This window comes from Aquarana catesbeiana, linkage group LG04 (genome assembly GCF_042186555.1).
Source record: "Aquarana catesbeiana isolate 2022-GZ linkage group LG04, ASM4218655v1, whole genome shotgun sequence".
In the NCBI taxonomy this organism is placed as follows: Eukaryota; Metazoa; Chordata; class Amphibia; order Anura; family Ranidae; genus Aquarana; species Aquarana catesbeiana.
Genome location: NC_133327.1, coordinates 555,104,732 through 555,122,282, shown reverse-complemented (window position 1 = coordinate 555,122,282; position 17,551 = coordinate 555,104,732). Strand labels below are relative to the sequence as shown.

The 17,551-nt window shown below is 44.5% G+C and overlaps 1 protein-coding gene across 1 annotated transcript in view; it reads left to right on the top strand.

The window, feature by feature from the left end:
• PCNX2 (pecanex 2) overlaps positions 1 to 17,551 on the top strand; it is a 294,170-nt gene that overhangs the window by 12,531 nt on the left and 264,088 nt on the right. Inside the window, exons 4-5 of the mRNA XM_073627975.1 lie at positions 9,001 to 9,037; positions 11,538 to 11,628. Of these exons, the coding sequence (XP_073484076.1) occupies positions 9,001 to 9,037; positions 11,538 to 11,628 (128 nt within the window). The remainder of the gene's footprint in view (positions 1 to 9,000; positions 9,038 to 11,537; positions 11,629 to 17,551) is intronic.

Below are 17,551 nucleotides of genomic sequence, written 5' to 3'. Positions count from 1 at the left end.
TCATAATATATTTACCCTTTACTGCCATACGTTATTGCATCCTCTCACTCCATTAGGTTAGCGCAGCACCTATTTTTTATGTCTTTTATTACCTATGGGCTTTGTCTGACCCCATTCGGTGCCTGCAGCTGTCCGCGTGTGCATCTCTTTCCCACGGTAGCGCAGGAATAACCCCTATTAAATTTAAACCGACAGGTGTTCTCATGGGTTTCCGCAAGGAGGGGGCAAATGCTCCCCCTGGAATCAGGGATCGGCGTCTGTCCTGGGTCCCGGGCACCTTCATTCCGGGACAATACAATGTCTCAGAATGAAACTGACAGAGGAGCAAACCCAGCCATCACAATGTCGCTGGCTCTGCCTCCCCACCTCCACCTGAGAGACTCTTTTTCTCTTACTAGCCAGGCCACTGGTTGCTAGAGGCACCTGGATTCTAGCAACCAGTGACGCCACAGCCACGACTCCCTGCCCAGCATTCGAAGCGGAGGAGGAGATAACTTTCTCCTCCTCTGTGCCTAGTGCTCTCCACGGGCCAGCTCCGCTCCCACAACGGATGTCCAACCACCTCCTCCACTCTCTCCAGGTCTGGGCCGGCTCCAGCCTCCAGCATGCGCTAAAGCAGGGTACTTCCCAACCCCCGGGCTGCACTGCCACTGGAAGGAGCCACATCGGCAGGGGGAGGGGGGGGATGCGTTCACCTTCCCTGGGAGGCTATGGGCTGTGGTTTGTTGGACTTGTTGGACAGGTGGCAAGTGACTGACACTGCATTTGGGCAGGCTGTGGGTGGCAAGTGACACTGCATCTGGGCAGGTTGTGAGTGGCAAGTGACACTGCATATTGGCAGGCTATGGGTGGCAAGTGACACTGCATCTGCGCAGGCTTCGGGTGGCAAGTGACACTGCATCTGGGTAGGCTGCGGGTGGCAAGTGACACTGCATCTGGGCAAGCTGTGGGTGATAAGTGACACTGCATATTGGTAGGCTATGGGTGGTAAGTAACATTGCATATTGGCAGGCTGCGGGTAGCAAGTGAAACTTCATTTGGGCAGGCTGTGGGTGGCAAGTGACACTGCATATTGTCAGGCTGTGGTTAGCAAGTGACACTGCATGTTGGCAGGCTATGAGTGGCAAGTGATACTGCATCTAGGCAGGCTATGGGTGGCAAGTGACACTGCGTATTGGCAGGCTATGGGTGGCAAGTGACACTGCTTCTGGGCAGGCTGCAGGCGGCAAGTGACACTGCATATTGGCAGGCTGTGGGCGGCAAGTGACACTGCATATTGGCAGGCTATGGGTGGCAAGTGACACTGCATGTTGGCAGGCTGTGGGTGGAAAGTGACACTGCATCTGGGCAGGCTGTGGGTCGCAAGTGACTGACACTGCATCTGTGCAGGCTGCAGGTGGCAAGTGACACTTCATACTGGCAGGCCGTGGGTGGCAAGTGACACTTCATCTGGTGGCAGTCCGCGGGGGACAAGTGACATTGCATCTGGTGGCAGGCCACGGGTGGCAAGTGACACTGCATCTGGTGGGAAGTAACACACTGCATCAGGTGGCAAGTGACACTGCATCTGGCAGCAGTCTATGGGTGGCAAGTGGCACGTTGCATCTGGTGGCAGGCTGCGGGTGGCAAGTGACACACTGCATCTGGCGGCAGGCTATGGGTATCAAGTGGCACACTGCATCTGGTGGCAGGCGATGGTGGCAAGTAAAAACCTGCATCTGGTGGCAAGTGACACACTGCATCTAGCGGCAGGCTGTGGGTGGCAAGTGACATGCTGCATCTGGGGGCAGGCGAAGGTGGCAAGTGACACTGCATCTGGTGGCAGGCGATGGTGGCAAGTGACACACTGCATCTGGTGGCAAGCGATGGTGGCAAGTGAAACAACTGCATCTTGTGGCAAGCTGCATATGGTGGCAGGCGATGGTGGCAAGTGACAAGCTGCATATGGTGGCAAGCAACGGTGGCAAGCTGCCTCTGGTGGCAAGCTGCATCTGGTGGCAATCAGGGTTCCCACTGATTTTGCATTATAGTGAGTTGAACAATTTCATTATTTCTCAAACCTTTGCATGCCTGCGCTTTATGTGATAATGACTAAGCCCCTCCCCTTCCTGACATTGTCCAAAAGAGGCGAAGCATGGGTGACCTTAAAATTATGCCATACTTGCCAACAGTCCCGATTTTCCCAGGACAATCCTGATTTTGTTCCTTTGTCCCGGGAAAATCAGGAATGTTTTAGGCAAAAACGGCTGGCGGACTACAAAAAGATGCTAGAGGACTAATCCCCATGTGTTCAGTGGAGAGGGGAAGGGCAGCCCATTGGCTTCTTTCTTCAGTGTACAAGTAGACAATTCTCTTGTACACTGAAGCCGATTGGTTGCATGGCCCGGAGGCCCCTCCTCTCTCCACTGAACACATGAGAAAGCTGGGAACTGTGTAGCTGCCGATGATGGGGACAGACGCATGAAGGAGGGCTCTGCTGCCAGGGACACAGATGTAAGGAGGCCGGCTCCGCTGCTGGGGACATTGATGTAAGGAGGGCTCCACTAATGGGGACACTGATGTAAGGAGGGGCTCTACTGCTGGGGACACTAATGTAAGGAGGAACTCTGCTGCTGGGGACACTGATGTAAGGAGGGACTCCGCTGGGGGCACCTGATGTAAGGAGGGACTCTGCTGGGGGCACCTTATGTTAGAAGGGACTCCGCTGGGGCCACCTTATGTAAGGAGGGACTCCGCTGGGGGCACCTGATGTAAGGAGGGACTCCGCTGGGGGCACCTGATGTAAGGAGGGACACAGCTGGGGGCACCTGATGTAAGGAGGGACTCCACTTGAGACACCTGATGTAAGGAGGGACACCGCTGGTGGCACCTGATGTAAGGACGAACTCCGCTGGGGTCACCTGATGTAAGAATGGCATTATGGTGAGTTGAATGATTTAATTTTATATTACAATGTAATAATAGAAATAATGCGCTTTATTAATCCTGACACCATAACAACCATGGTGCCCGGGATGATTGAAACGCTAACACCAGGTGTTTGGAGTATCTTTATCTGCTGATTGTTAAACTTTCTGGAATACACATATTTCTATTGTTGTGTAGTATCTGGGCCCGCTGTCCCTCCATCTCTCTCTCTCTCTTTCTACCTATGTCCCTTGTTCATCCCAGAACCTAACCACACCCCCTTTGAGCCACGCCCCCTCAAGACACACCCAGTATTCCACTTAAACCACACCCATTTTCCTTTCCCCACTATTCCATGCCTACAGACGAATATCTGGCCCCTAATTATAATAAGACTCCACCTACAAGCAAAAAAGTGTCCTATACATTTTTTTTACAATGTTGGCAACTATGTTATGTCCCCCCCTGAAAAAAGTTCTGCGGACGCCCAGGTGTTGTAATCCCTCTCCACCCCAAAACTAAAGAAAAAGTTTAACCTTTAGATGTACTTTAAAGGGGTTGTAAAGGTAAAAGTTTTTTCACCTTAATGCATTCTATGCATTCTATGCATTAAGGTGAAAAAACATCTGACAATACTGGCCCCCCCAGCCCCCCCGTTTTACTTACCTGACCCCTTTAAAGTCCCGCGCTCACCCCCAACATCCTCTTCGCCACTCAGCCTGGCCGTTGATTGGTTACAGTGGATGGATTGAAAGCAGCGCAGCCATTGGCTTGCGCTGCTTTCAATCACATCCAATGACGCGGTGCGCCGGGGGTGGGGCCGAGTGATACAGTGAGGGGCTATAGCCGTTGGCTGTATCACGGGAGCGAGCCCGCAAGCACTCAACACCATGCGAGGGAGCTCAAATGAAGGTGTTGAGTCCTTGTGGGGGGGGAGCCGAGACAGCCGCCGAGGGACCCCAGAAGACCAGGTTCGGGGCCACTCTGTGCAAAGCGAGCTGCACAGTGGAGGTAAGTTTGTTATTTAAAAAAAAATATATATCTTTAGTGATCCGTTAACTCAAAGGACATGGTTAAATCAACTTTTCAGCCAGGGCATATTACAAGCACTGTATTTAAATGACAGGGTTGGCTTTCCAATTATATACCAATATTACTGAATTTTGGGCAATTGGATGATTTGGTAATCACTGTAAAAAATACAAACATTGTGTACGAATGAGGACACATCTAGGGCAAGTTCACAGCAATCCCTCATCTTCAACATGAGAATGGGCCTTCTTCTCCACAGCTATCCAAGGCATGGTGGATATAAGGAGCTTCATCAATAAGCACAAGAGAGACAACATGGAAGGATTATTGGGAGGAAAGCTGTCAGTATTGTGCGGATGGCTGCTTGTCAGTGTGCTGTACTCAGAGGTTTATGTACAGTATACAGAGCACACTTTGCACACCTCTCCACCCCACCTAAGCAGAAGTGACTGTGCATCAGGCAGGATTTCATCTGCAGCCATCTCACAAGCACAGAAAGCCTAAGGATGCAAAGCTCCTCCTGCCTGCTAGGAAACATAATGCAGCTTTAGACCAGGAGCAGTCAGATTAGATAAACTGCAGGACACAGCAATTAGGTGGTGCATTAGGGTATCAGATGGCAACATTACTGGGTGGAGAGATGCACGGGCTGAACAGCAAGTATTGTGGAGCTGCATGCATGTTGAATACCAGTGAGATAGAGACTAGAACAAGCACACAGACATAGAATTTACAAAAAAAATGATCAAAATAACATTATAATCCTGAAATAGAGAGCTTTTATTGTTCTGCCCTGCCCAGATTTTCTTTAACTTAGTCTATATTTCAGTCAGCATGCATGCTCGGGGTCCATGCATAATGGACAGCTCATACCAAACTTGACACATGTGTCATGGCTGACCGTTATTTTCTATATGTGTGTGTGTATTGGTAATCTCCCTTCCGCTCTGCTTTAGCACTGGGTGTCAGTGATATAAGGGGCTGTCCACACTCCCAATACATTCCATATTACAATGTTTTTATCAGTTTGTATATTTTTTTGTGTGTTTAATGTGTTTCTTGTTATATATAAGACAAGGCCTAGCATCACCAGTATCATTATACTATATTGTTACAAATAGGATGTAATGCCCTTTAAGAGATACTTGAATGCTGTGATTAGTATGTGATGTGTTTGTGTAGAAATAAGCACCTTGCTTTTGGCCTATTTATACAAGCAAGCCCTGTCTACCCTGCCCTGAATTGTGTCAGCTGGGAGTTACCGTGGATGGGGACTGTCACAATGATTGTCACAGTGATTTCGTTTTCAATAAACCGGAACGTTTGCGACATTATCAGTGTGCCGGGGTTTGCTGTTTCCTTTCCATTACTTTCTATAGTTGGGCCTGGCACATGTGCAGCAGCTGAAACATTTTTGTTGTTTTAGGCAGTCATCAGTTTCCTATTGTAGAGATTAAACTTTAATTCCTGTCAGAAAAGGAAGTGGTGGGAAATCTCCCAAACAGATCCATCCATAACTAAACAAGGTGTTTGAAAAAGTTACTCTTTAAATTTGCTCTTTAAGAAAATCAGGGGAATTTAAAGACGCTATAACGACAATTTTCTGCCAGTAATTTCCTCACTGGTTGTAGACCTCAGACATGAAATATGAAAAAATCAAATCCTTCTATACTGTGTACTTGTCTCTCTCCAAAGCTCTGAGTGTCATTTCTGTTTACTGCCTGGTTCCTCTGTTATCAGCATGACTCAGTACTGGCAGCTTTTACTGACACCAAGAGTTAAAATGGTGAGGGGGGAGAGCTGCAGCACTCAGCCTGTGACTGTTATCCACAGCTGAGCTTGTTCTTTACTGTGTGAAGGAGTCCCTCCACTCAGGGCTCAGAGATTCCTGCCCCTGCTGATAGAACTTAAGAAAAATCCTTTCATCTTTGTGTTTTCTGAAAGATCTACAAAAGAAATGGCTGCAGCTATACAGCTGTAACTTATGTGGGAGGATTTGTTTCATCTTTGTCCATCACCTAATGCTTGTCACTTCACTGGGTACATGTGAGGGTTTACAACCACTTTACAAACTATCTGCACCTAATCATTCAAGTATTTTTCCTGGTAACATTACTGGCACAGGCGGCAAATTCAGGAAGTTCTTGCCACCGCTACTTTAAGAACCTGTTGATACGGCAGCAACAGATTCTTAAAGAATTACTGTCAGTTCTTAGAGTAGGAAACTGGTAGTAATAAAGACTGTCTCTGACCTGGGGTACAGAGGTACACCAGCACTAAGAGTGGGGTATGCCTGTTCTCTGCTGAAAGCTAAATGTAAAAATATGGCAAATATGCCAGTGCCCATTTTTGGGAAATGACTTGTCACTGGGTAGGCAGAGAGGGATGGGGAACTGAGAAACTAGTTCCCTACTTTTGATTGACAGCGCACAGCAGTGGGCACGTTTGAAAGCCACAGTTGGACTGAATATGAAATTATTCTGTTGATCAGAAGTACAGCAGACCTGATGGGGAACTAGTCTCTCAGTTCCACATCAATGTAGCCACTGAATAGAATGGGTCCTCCTGATCTTGGCCTTGACCTCCTCTGATGCCTCAATCTCTCTGACTCACCTGGTTGGGTGGAGGTCTATATACTGTTGCAATAAAAAGTATGTGAACCCTTTTGGAATGATATGAATTTCTGCACAAATTGGTCATAAAATGTGATCTGATCTTCATCTAAGTCACAACAATAGACAATCACAGTCTGCTTAAACTAATAACACACAAAGAATTAAATGTTACCATGTTTTTATTGAACACACCGTGTAAACATTCACAGTGCAAGTGGAAAAAGTATGTGAACCCTTGGATTTAATAACTGGTTGAACCTCCTTTTGGCAGCAATAACTTCAACCTAACGTTTCCTGTAAATGCAGATCAGACGTGCACAACGGTCAGGAGTAATTCTTGACCATTCCTCTTTACAGAAGTGTTTCAGTTCAGCAATGTTTTTGGGATGTCTGGTATGAATCGCTTTCTTGAGGTCATGCCACAGCATCTCAATCGGGTTGAGGTCATGACTGGGCCACTCCAGAAAGCGTATTTTCTTCAGTTTAAGCCATTCTTTTGTTGATTTACTTCTATGCTTTGGGTCGTTGTCCTGTTGCAACACCCATCTTCTGTTGAGCTTCAGCTGGTGAACAGATGGCCTTAGGTTCTCCTGCAAAATGTCTTGATAAACTTGGGAATTCATTTTTCCTTCGATGATAGCAATCCATCCAGGCCCTGACGCAGCAAAGCAGCCCCAAACCATGATGCCCCCACCACCATACTTCACAGTTGGGATGAGGTTTTGATGTTGGTGTGCTGTGCCTCTTTTTCTCCACACATAGTGTTGTGTGTTTCTTCCAAACAACTCAACTTGTGAATGTGAATAAGGTCAATTGTTGACCAGGTGAACGCAAACTAGATTGAACATAGTATTGATATTGACTGACATACATCACTAGCAGATTTTAAAACAATGGAGCTTTACTGCTAATGTGCACTAGTGGTAGCTATGCCAGGCCTAAACTGACAATAAAATAACTGAATGCCCAAAGCAGAAAAAAAAGTAGAGCATGCTGTATTTTTTCTGCACAGAACTGTACTGGAACATAGCAAATTGTATCAAAAAGTACTGGAACTGCATGTTGTGCAAACTGTAAGAAAAAACTGATCTGGAATGTATCCGGTGTGCATTTTTGTGGTGTGAATTGGCTGTAAAAAAGCATGCACAATGTTTTCCATGTATTCCAGTGGCTCTAGTTCACATCAGTGCAGTCAGTTCCAGTCAGTTTACAGTCAGTTTCTGCACCAGAAACTGACCGGAAACTGACTGGAACTGACTGCATTGGTGTGAACTAGAGCTATTGGAATACATGGAAAACACTGTGCATGCATTTTTAGTGCAGAAAAAAAGCGTACGGAACTGCCCCTGAATATTTCCAGCAAATTTTTAGCTGCTCCATCTTCACTACAACCTCTTGAAAACATGAGACGGCAATGAATCCTTTGCAGACATTTGTGACCTAAGTGCCATCTAATGGTGAAAAAACATAAAACATTTAAACTTTTCATAAGATATATAAATATATATATATATATATATATATATATATATATATATGAAAAATGCAAACCAAGGCACCAAACAAGATAATCAAGCGAATGTAAAAAAAAAAAAAGATTATTATAGGTAAATGAAGACCTAGGCTTCACTTCTCTCTCAACCGCTTTTTTTCCTCACTCCATCCGGGAATGTAATTTTAGCATTTTAGCTTTACCGTCTATTGGAGGTCCCTAAGAGTAGGTCTCTTTTGTATTATCGCATCTCATTATGTTTACCATTTCTTTCAGTAATTTACATATTTAAAAAGATGTTCTACTACCTTATTAAAGATTAACTGTGATTGTATGATCTATCTGTAAGGAATTCACATTGTTTAACAAATACATATTGGCACTTAGGCCCCATTCACACTAGCGCGTTTTTTGATGCATTTTGCATTTTGCAGAAATGCACGGGAATTTTTTAACATGGGTTCCTATGGAACATGTTCACATCAATGCTTTTTTGTATCTCAGCGTTTTTGGAAAGGGTCGGGGACTTTTTTGCATGCAAAAAGCAGCGTTTTGCATGTAATGGTTTTCAATGGACAAGCATCAAAAACGCAAGTGCTGCGTTTTTGCAGCGTTTTTGATGCGTTTTTGGTGCGTTTTTGCCGGGTTTTTTTTTTTTTTTTTGTAATTTTTTTGTAAGACTGTAAAGAAAAATGAAAAAAAAAAAAAAAAAAAAAACCACAAAACGCAAATCGCGGCAAAATCGCGGCAAAAACGCGGCTCAAAAACGCGGCAAGCATGGAAAAAAAACCTCCAAAAACGCTCAAAAGCAACATGCATAGGTGTGAATCGAGCCTTAAAAGTTGGAAAAGGATCCTTCTGGAGGCAGAATTCCCTATTCTTCAGATATGTGACCATGTTTTATTGACAGTGTTGTAGGATATATATTTCAAGTTTTTTTTTATTTTATTTTAGGTCATAGAAGCAGTGAACCACAATGAAGGCCTCAAAGGTTTTTAACATTTTTTGTAATTATTATGATTATGATTTTTTGTAGTTACACTGAAAATGATTAAGATTTTTGCAAATGTATCTCTTTCCAGGGCTTTTTTCTGTGAGAAAGTGGGGGGATGCAGTTCCAGCACCTCTAGCACTGAATGTATGTAATGGCAAGGGGTGCTGGGGTGTGTTGAAGGGTCCATTGATGCTGGCTGCTGGGGGATCTATTGTTCCTGAAGAAGATCTATTTTTGCATGATGGTGTATTATTGCTAGGGAGGTCTATTATTGTTGCTAGCTGGGGATCTACTGTTGCTAGGGGGAGAGGGCTTATGTTGCTGGGGGGGTCAATTGTTGCTGGAGGGCATATATTGTTGCTAGGGAGATCTATTGTTGCTGGTGAGGAATCTATTGCTGGTTGGACTGCTGTTGCTGGGGGGTCAGTTGTTTCTGGAAGGAATCTACTGTTGAGGGAGGGGGTCTATCACCTGTCAATGGGCTTTCCCGCTGACAGTTGAATAAAAAATAAACATTGCAGGCAATAAAAAAAGTGAAAAAAAAACTGTGTGGGGTCCCCCCAAAAATTCATACCATACCATTATCTGAGCACACAGCCTGTCAGGCTAGGAAAGGGGGGGAAGAGTGAGCAGCCCCACCTCCTGAACCATACCAGGCCACATGCTGGGGACAAGCGCCTCATCCCCACAACCCTGGGCTGTGGTTGTGGGGATCTGCGGCAGGGGGCTTATCAGAACCTGGAAGAAGCCCCCTTTAACTAGGGGGTCCCCAGATCCCGCCCCCCCCCCCCCATGTGAATGAGTATGGACTACCCATTCACCAAAAAAGTGTCAAAAAAGTAATAAAAACACAGAGACAGTTTTTGACAATTACTTTATTAAAGAATAAAAAATAAAAAAACAGTGTCTCCGATGTAGATCCATCATCCATCATGCCATCGCCACCGCAACCGCCTAGCGATGTCACCTGGTGGCAACGCCCCCTTGTGATGTCACTGGCCGGTGCATGCTGGCTCCATGACGTCACAAGGGGGCGGTGAAATAACGTGAAGTCACCAAGTGGCCCCGTCCTTACCTATATAAGATTTGTCAAACGGCAAGCCAGGCATTCGGCGGTTTGCCTTAGTTGACAGCAGAGTGATTTTCTTTTTCTTTTTCAGGTCCAGCGGTGCAACGGGCGTGATTGACGATGGATTTACATGAGGGGGGGGGCACTGTTTTTTTATTTTTTAATAATGGAATTTTAAAAAAACTGTCTGTGTTTTTTTTTACTTTTTGACACTTTTTTGGTGAATGGGTAGGGGTTCTATGTACCCCATACTCATTTACATGGGAGGGGGGTTGTGGGGATAAGGCCTTTGTCCCAATCAACATGGGCACAAGGTGCTTTGTGATGGGGGGAGGGCAGAGCCCCCCTGCCCCAAAGCACCCACCCCCCCATGTTGAGGGCATGTGGCCTGGTATGGTTCAGGAAGATGACCCCCCCCCCCCCCATCTTTTCCTGGCCTGCCAGGCTGCATGCTCGGATAAGGGTCTGGTGTGAATTTTGGGTGGGACCTCACGCTGATTTTTCTTTAAAAAATTGGCATGGGGTTACCCTTAAAATCCATACCAGACCCGAAGGGCCTGGTATATACTCAGGGGGGACCCCACGCCGTTTTTTATTTACATTTTTCTATTGCTGGCAATGCTATTGTATTGCTGCCAATTTAAATGTAATTTCATTCTTTTTTTTTTTCTTTAGAAATTTCATTTTTGCTGCAACATGTTCTTTACACGCTACAGATGTGCCACTTTACAGGCAGACTACGGGGACCCCCTCCCCCAGGCACTATATTTAAAAGAATTTTTTTTTTTTTTTTGCACTTTAGTCATGATTAAAATCACTGCTCCTGTAAAAATGATCTTTTTTAAAACTTTTTTTGCATTGATACATACCCCATACCTTTTTACTAAATACTTGCATATAAGCCTTCAAAATGAGCAGTTTGGATTTTTCAAGTTCGGGTCCTATAGACTTTAATATGGTTCGCTGTTCTGGTTAGAACTTTTACTCTGTTCGGGAGATATGGTGCAAACCAAACAGGGGGGTGTTATACCCCTCTCTAGTGTTCATACAGTGTCATAGTAACAAATTTATTACACCGTTATGTTTTTAATATATGTGACGGTATTGAGGTTTCAGGGCCCCAAATCAGTAAATATCATGATCATTCACCTGCTTATTTAATCACCTTAATCGGGCATGGATTTCTGGAAAGATCACATAGGCTGCAGCCTGTGGGGTACAGTTATGTGGGAGAAGGCAAAGCCCCCTTCCAGTTATCATAATGCTGTAAAAGTTAGCCTGCCAATTAACTGCATGCAAAATACTCATATGTACTTTTTGTGCGGCATTGAGACAAAGATCTGCTGCAATCACTGCTGCAATTACTAGCTCAGAAAAAGGGAAAGGTGGGTACAAACTAAAACAATTTTTTCTTTCAAAATATTTCAGACCTTATTAAAGACCATTTTCCAGAAAAATCAAGGCTATCTGAGAATTTAGAAGAGAAAAGCAATCCAGCAGGGGAAAATGGTCAACCATGGTGAGTAGCTGGCATTCTAAATACATTTTAAAGTGTATGTCCAGATGAAATCTATGTATTTTAGTTTCAATAGAACTTCCTTTAATGTACACTTAAAAAAAAAAAAAAAAAAAAGCAGAGGGCTCTGATACCATGAGACTTGCCAGTATGCTCCTTCCTGCATTTACTTTTGGGGGGCTGATAACGCTACACAAGCACTTCTTTGCAGCAGCGTTGCAACAATCCCCCCAACCTCCTCTCCACAAGTAGTGCCCCCTCCATGGGTAAGAGGTTTCTTGTCTTGCACAGGTCTCAAATGAGAGTTTACTCTTGGAGGACTTTTCTCCAAGTTACATGTAGTTCTAAAAAGTTCAGGCGCTGTATGGAGAACCGACATGTGGCAGTCTGTGTAATGAATGTTAGCCCCCTGCAACTAGAGGGGAACCAAAACACTAGGGATGCAAAAAAAACCAAACAACAAATGATTCCTCTTAATCTAGCACTGGGGGTGGGGGGGGTTGGGGGATGGCTACAAAGTATTGAGGCATACCTCAGAAAAGTCATAAAAATGTCTATGCCATGTTTTTTGTAAAAAGATTTATTGTAAAATCAAAGTCAAAGGCTTCCAAGAATAGAAAGAGTTAAAACATGGCTGACAGACAATTAGTGTTAAACATCATGCTAGATATTGAACCTCAATCTCACGCAAACCTTGGCAGGCCTGGAAAGTTTAAATGTTTCCATGCCCCCGTAGCTCCTATTTAAACTTTCCAGGCTGTCCAAGTCACATTATTTGATAAAGGGCCACGCCCGAAACGCGTTATCAGGACTACAGCCTGCTGACAGCTTTCCATCCGTTCTACAATTACATCTTTGTTCCATCCCAAGCCTTGTTGGGTGAGTCGGTTCAACATCGCTCTGTGTTGGTGATGTCACCACACCAGCTGCACCATCCGGCGGTTTGGAGTCCTATGTCCGGTCCATTGGGGTCCCCTCCATATCACTGACCCTTAGGGGTTCCACCAGTTGTCTGTCATCCCTTCCATTGGGTGGATGCCCATGCAACATCTGGCACCTACACACCTTTTGATCTCCCCCAGCACTGCCGAGTCAGCCTGCCGAGGTTTGGGTGAGATTGAGTTGCAATATCTAGCATGAATTTTTTTGTTTTTTTAACAAACAAAGGTGTTTTATTAAAAATAAATAAGAAGTTGGTGCTGCGCTGACCTAAAACTGGGGTATAATATCCTTTAACAGTGTAAACTCAGTAGCAAAATACTGAAAAGAACATATGTGGATGAGCAAATAACAATGTGCACAGTCCGTAACCTCTAAGGCACTCTTTAGTGTTAAATCATAAGTATGTGTCCAATAAAGTGATACTAGGCATGCGGGGAATAGATATCCTCAGTCCTCATGCATGCGTAGCAGCTTGTGTAAAAACTTAAAGTGCTATAGTGCTAATGTGAAGAGCAACAATAAATAAATTAAATATTCTGAAAATATGCCTTTGCAAACTAGTATTTGTGAAGATACAAGAAAGAAAAAAAAAAAAAAATTCTATAAAAACAATTCCTTATTCATCAAATAACTTAATAACATAAATAGTGTGCAATATCGTGCCAATAAATAAATTGCGCAAAAATCAGCTTAGTATTAAAATAGGTGCAAACAACGCAAAAATACCAGATGAGTATGAGGCATATATATTGGTCACTTCCCAGACCCTATCGCCCCCATCACATATAAATATCCTTATATACACCAACAGTAAGTATAGTAATTATAACAGTGCAAATAAACAAATTTATGTGCAAAAAACAGCAACTATTGCTAACAGTGCAAACAACGCAAAAGTATGTGTAAAGTGAATAAGTGGCGTGTATATTGGTCACTTCCCAGACCCTCTCGCCTTTATCACATAGATCCCAAAATGTCCTCACACATATCAAATGTGTGTCACAGTGACAGCATAAGGGTAAACCATGGAGTGATTGGCTTATTTAAAAAGTTCAATGTGTAACATCAGCCAGTGGGGTGCCGAAAGAGAGAGAGTGTGTCCGTCCTCTTCGTGCAAACAAACACACACAGGTGAAAGGTGGCCCCTTACCTCAAGGCAATGGGACAATCACATAAGAGTAATGCTGCAGGGGATGGTCTCTCTTTGGGATCCCTGGACCGGAGCAGATGGTCCCTGTGCTTAGATTCCTCAGTACCAGAAGAGTCCACATATAGGAGAACAGAGGAGTACCCAATAGTGTAGTATTTCCGAACACATTCGTTTTTATTAAGATTAAAATGCATGTACTCACATTAAGTAACCGCACAGTGTGTACATCTCCTACGAGCGGCGAGCTCGTCAAATCTTGTCAGTATCAGTGCCTATCCCGTCCCTACGCGTGATGTCACCGGATCACGTGACTTCTTCAGGGTCTTCTTCAGAAGTCACGTGATCCGGTGACATCACGCGTAGGGACGGGATAGGCACTGATACTGACAAGATTTGACGAGCTCACCGCTCGTAGGAGATGTACACACTGTGCGGTTACTTAATGTGAGTACATGCATTTTAATCTTAATAAAAAATAATGTGTTCGGAAATACTACACTATTGGGTACTCCTCTGTTCTCCTATATGTGGACTCTTCTGGTACTGAGGAATCTAAGCACAGGGACCATCTGCTCCGGTCCAGGGATCCCAAAGAGAGACCATCCCCTGCAGCATTACTCTTATGTGATTGTCCCATTGCCTTGAGGTAAGGGGCCACCTTTCACCTGTGTGTGTTTGTTTGCACGAAGAGGACGGACACACTCTCTCTCTTTCGGCACCCCACTGGCTGATGTTACACATCGAACATTTTAAATAAGCCAATCACTCCATGGTTTACCCTTATGCTGTCACTGTGACACACATTTGATATGTGTGAGGACATTTTGGGATCTATGTGATAAAGGCGAGAGGGTCTGGGAAGTGACCAATATACACGCCACTTATTCACTTTACACATACTTTTGCATTGTTTGCACTGTTAGCAATAGTTGCTGTTTTTTGCACATAAATTTGTTTATTTGCACTGTTATAATTACTATACTTACTGTTGGTGTATATAAGGATATTTATATGTGATGGGGGCGATAGGGTCTGGGAAGTGACCAATATATACGCCACATACTCATCTGATATTTTTGCGTTGTTTGCACCTATTTTAATACTAAGCTGATTTTTGCACAATTTATTTATTGGCACGATATTGCACACTATTTATGTTATTAAGTTATTTGATGAATAAGGAATTGTTTTTATAGAATATTTTTTTTTTTTTTTTTTTTTCTTGTATCTTCACAAATACTAGTTTGCAAAGGCATATTTTCAGAATATTTTATTTATTGTTGCTCTTCACATTAGCACTATAGCACTTTAAGTTTTTACACAAGCTGCTACGCATGCATGAGGACTGAGGATATCTATTCCCCGCATGCCTAGTATCACTTTATTGGACACATACTTATGATTTAACACTAAAGCGTGCCTTAGAGGTTACGGACTGTGCACATTGTTATTTGCTCATCCACATATGTTCTTTTCAGTATTTTGCTACTGAGTTTACACTGTTAAAGGATATTATACCCCAGTTTTAGGTCAGCGCAGCACCAACTTCTTATTTATTTTTATCACCCATGGGCTTTGTTTGATCCCATTCGGTGTCCGCAGCTGTCCGTGTATACACTGTTTTTCTTCCCAGGTAGCGCAGTAATAATTTACATTTTTAAAGGTGTTTTATTGTTGTCATATAGGTTGAATAAAAAAGCATATCCATAGGTACAGTACATATCATCACATGGAATACATTTGTGTACATACAGGTCCAGAAAATACAGTGAACAAGTACAACATGCAGCAACAGCTCGCATACAGGGTAGCATGTAGACTAGGTTAATACAATCCACGTATGTGTCTAGCAGTATACCTTTTACAGTTACCTATCTTAGGATGTGAGGTCCTCACCAGTACACTAGTCAAAGGTCCATGGGGCCCAAACTTTTTCATATTTCCACTTACAGCCTCTGTTCAAATATGTAATCCTATACATGGGTATACATCAATGCCTTCCAGGAGGAGATGGAGGGGGGGTCTGGTAGGATCCATTTGAGGAGGATTTCTTTTTTGGCATAAAAGAATAGGTATTAGTAGTTTTAAATGGTGTGGTCTTTGCTCGTCATCGTGAATGTAATGCCAACTCAGGTGACATTGGGAGCGCCAGTTGCAGTCTGGAGTTCCTATATGTGTTTTACATCTGGGACACTCGGGGTCTTTGTCTGGGTACATCCTGTGAAGTCTTTGGGGGGTATAGTATATCCTGTGCAAAAATGTTACCTGTATTAGCTTATCTCTAGAGGAGATAACTAATTTGGGGCCATACTCCAGGCAGTCCTCCCATCTCTCCCTATCTAGTGAGGGTATGTCACTGTGCCATGTTTCCCATAAATGTTCTATTTTGGGGGACTCATTGCCCAATAACGCACTATACAGAGTAGAAAGAGGCTTGGTTAGATCTCCTGGAGCCAATAGTTCCTCTATAGGATCAGTTTTGAGTGTGATCGGCCAGGGGAATTGGGCTCTAGTGGCATGTTTAAGCTGTAGGTATCTGAATGCCATCCAGGTTGGTAAATTATATTTAACCTTCAGATCCGCGAACTTCAGTAGGATACCCTGGGGCATGATGTGGTCCAGTGTCGTGATGCCAAACCTGGCCCACAACTGTGGATCTGGAATGGAACGAAGTTGTGATAGGGTGGGGTTACCCCACAAAGGCTGTGCCGGAGACCACTGATCCGGCCGCAAAAAGCGCAGCTGGGCACCAGTCCACACCCTCCATGTCACCCTAGTTGGTCCCAGTGTGGTCTCATATGCCCCGGGACCCCTGTATGGGAAGCTGCGGAGCCCAGCGAGGGAGCCCAAGCAGTTCATCTCCAGGCATACCGCCGCATTGGATCTGGCCCCTTGGTACCATCACTGGACTGTCACTAACACCGCCGCCCAGTAATAAACTTGAAAATTGGGTAGGGCTAACCCGCCCAGATGGGCAGGTAGCCAGAGCGTATCGCCCCATTCCATATAAAGGAACATATGCATTTGTTTATCTCTTTGAAGAAACTGACTGGGATCCATATCGGGTAGTTTCTGAATAAATAATTAAATTTAGGTGGTATTATCATTTTTAGTAGGTTAATGCAGCCTATCAAATTTAGTGGCAAATTTGACCATGTTGAACACTTGGATCTAAGGGTTGACAAGAAAGGCATCAGATTTTTCCCAAAGAAGTCTGAGTGATGTTTCGTCACCTGGACCCCCAAATAACGAAATTCCTCAACCCAGTGGAAAGGAGTGGAGGCCGCCCCACGGATGGCTCCCTCATCTAGGGGGGAAAAGGATTGACTTGGCCCAGTTAACCCTGGGGCCTGCATCGTTAAGGTAAAGTAATGCGTCGTCCGCGTACAGGGACAGCCGCTCTTCCAGCTTACCCAGCCGCAAGCCCAGCACATCTGGAGCACTCCTGACCAAAATGCCCAGGGGCTCCAGGGCCAAGGCAAAGAGGCCGGGGGAGAGCGGGCAACCCTGTCTCGTGCCACGGAAAAGGGCGAATGGCTCTGACAGCCAGTGCGAACCCGGGCCCTCGGCGCCCGATATAGGAGCTGGATACCATGTATAAATTTTGGACCGAAGTCAAATTGATGCAAGACCTCCCACAGATAGGTCCATTCGACAGAGTCGAATGCCTTTTCAGCGTCTAATGAGGCGATTACCCTGGTGCCTTGATTATCATGTGTTATGGATGTGTTAAGAAAGAGCCTTCTAATATTTATGTCAGTCCCCTTCCCAGGCATAAACCCTATTCACCAGATCCTCTATCACCTGAGAAAGCCAATTAGCAAGGATTTTTGC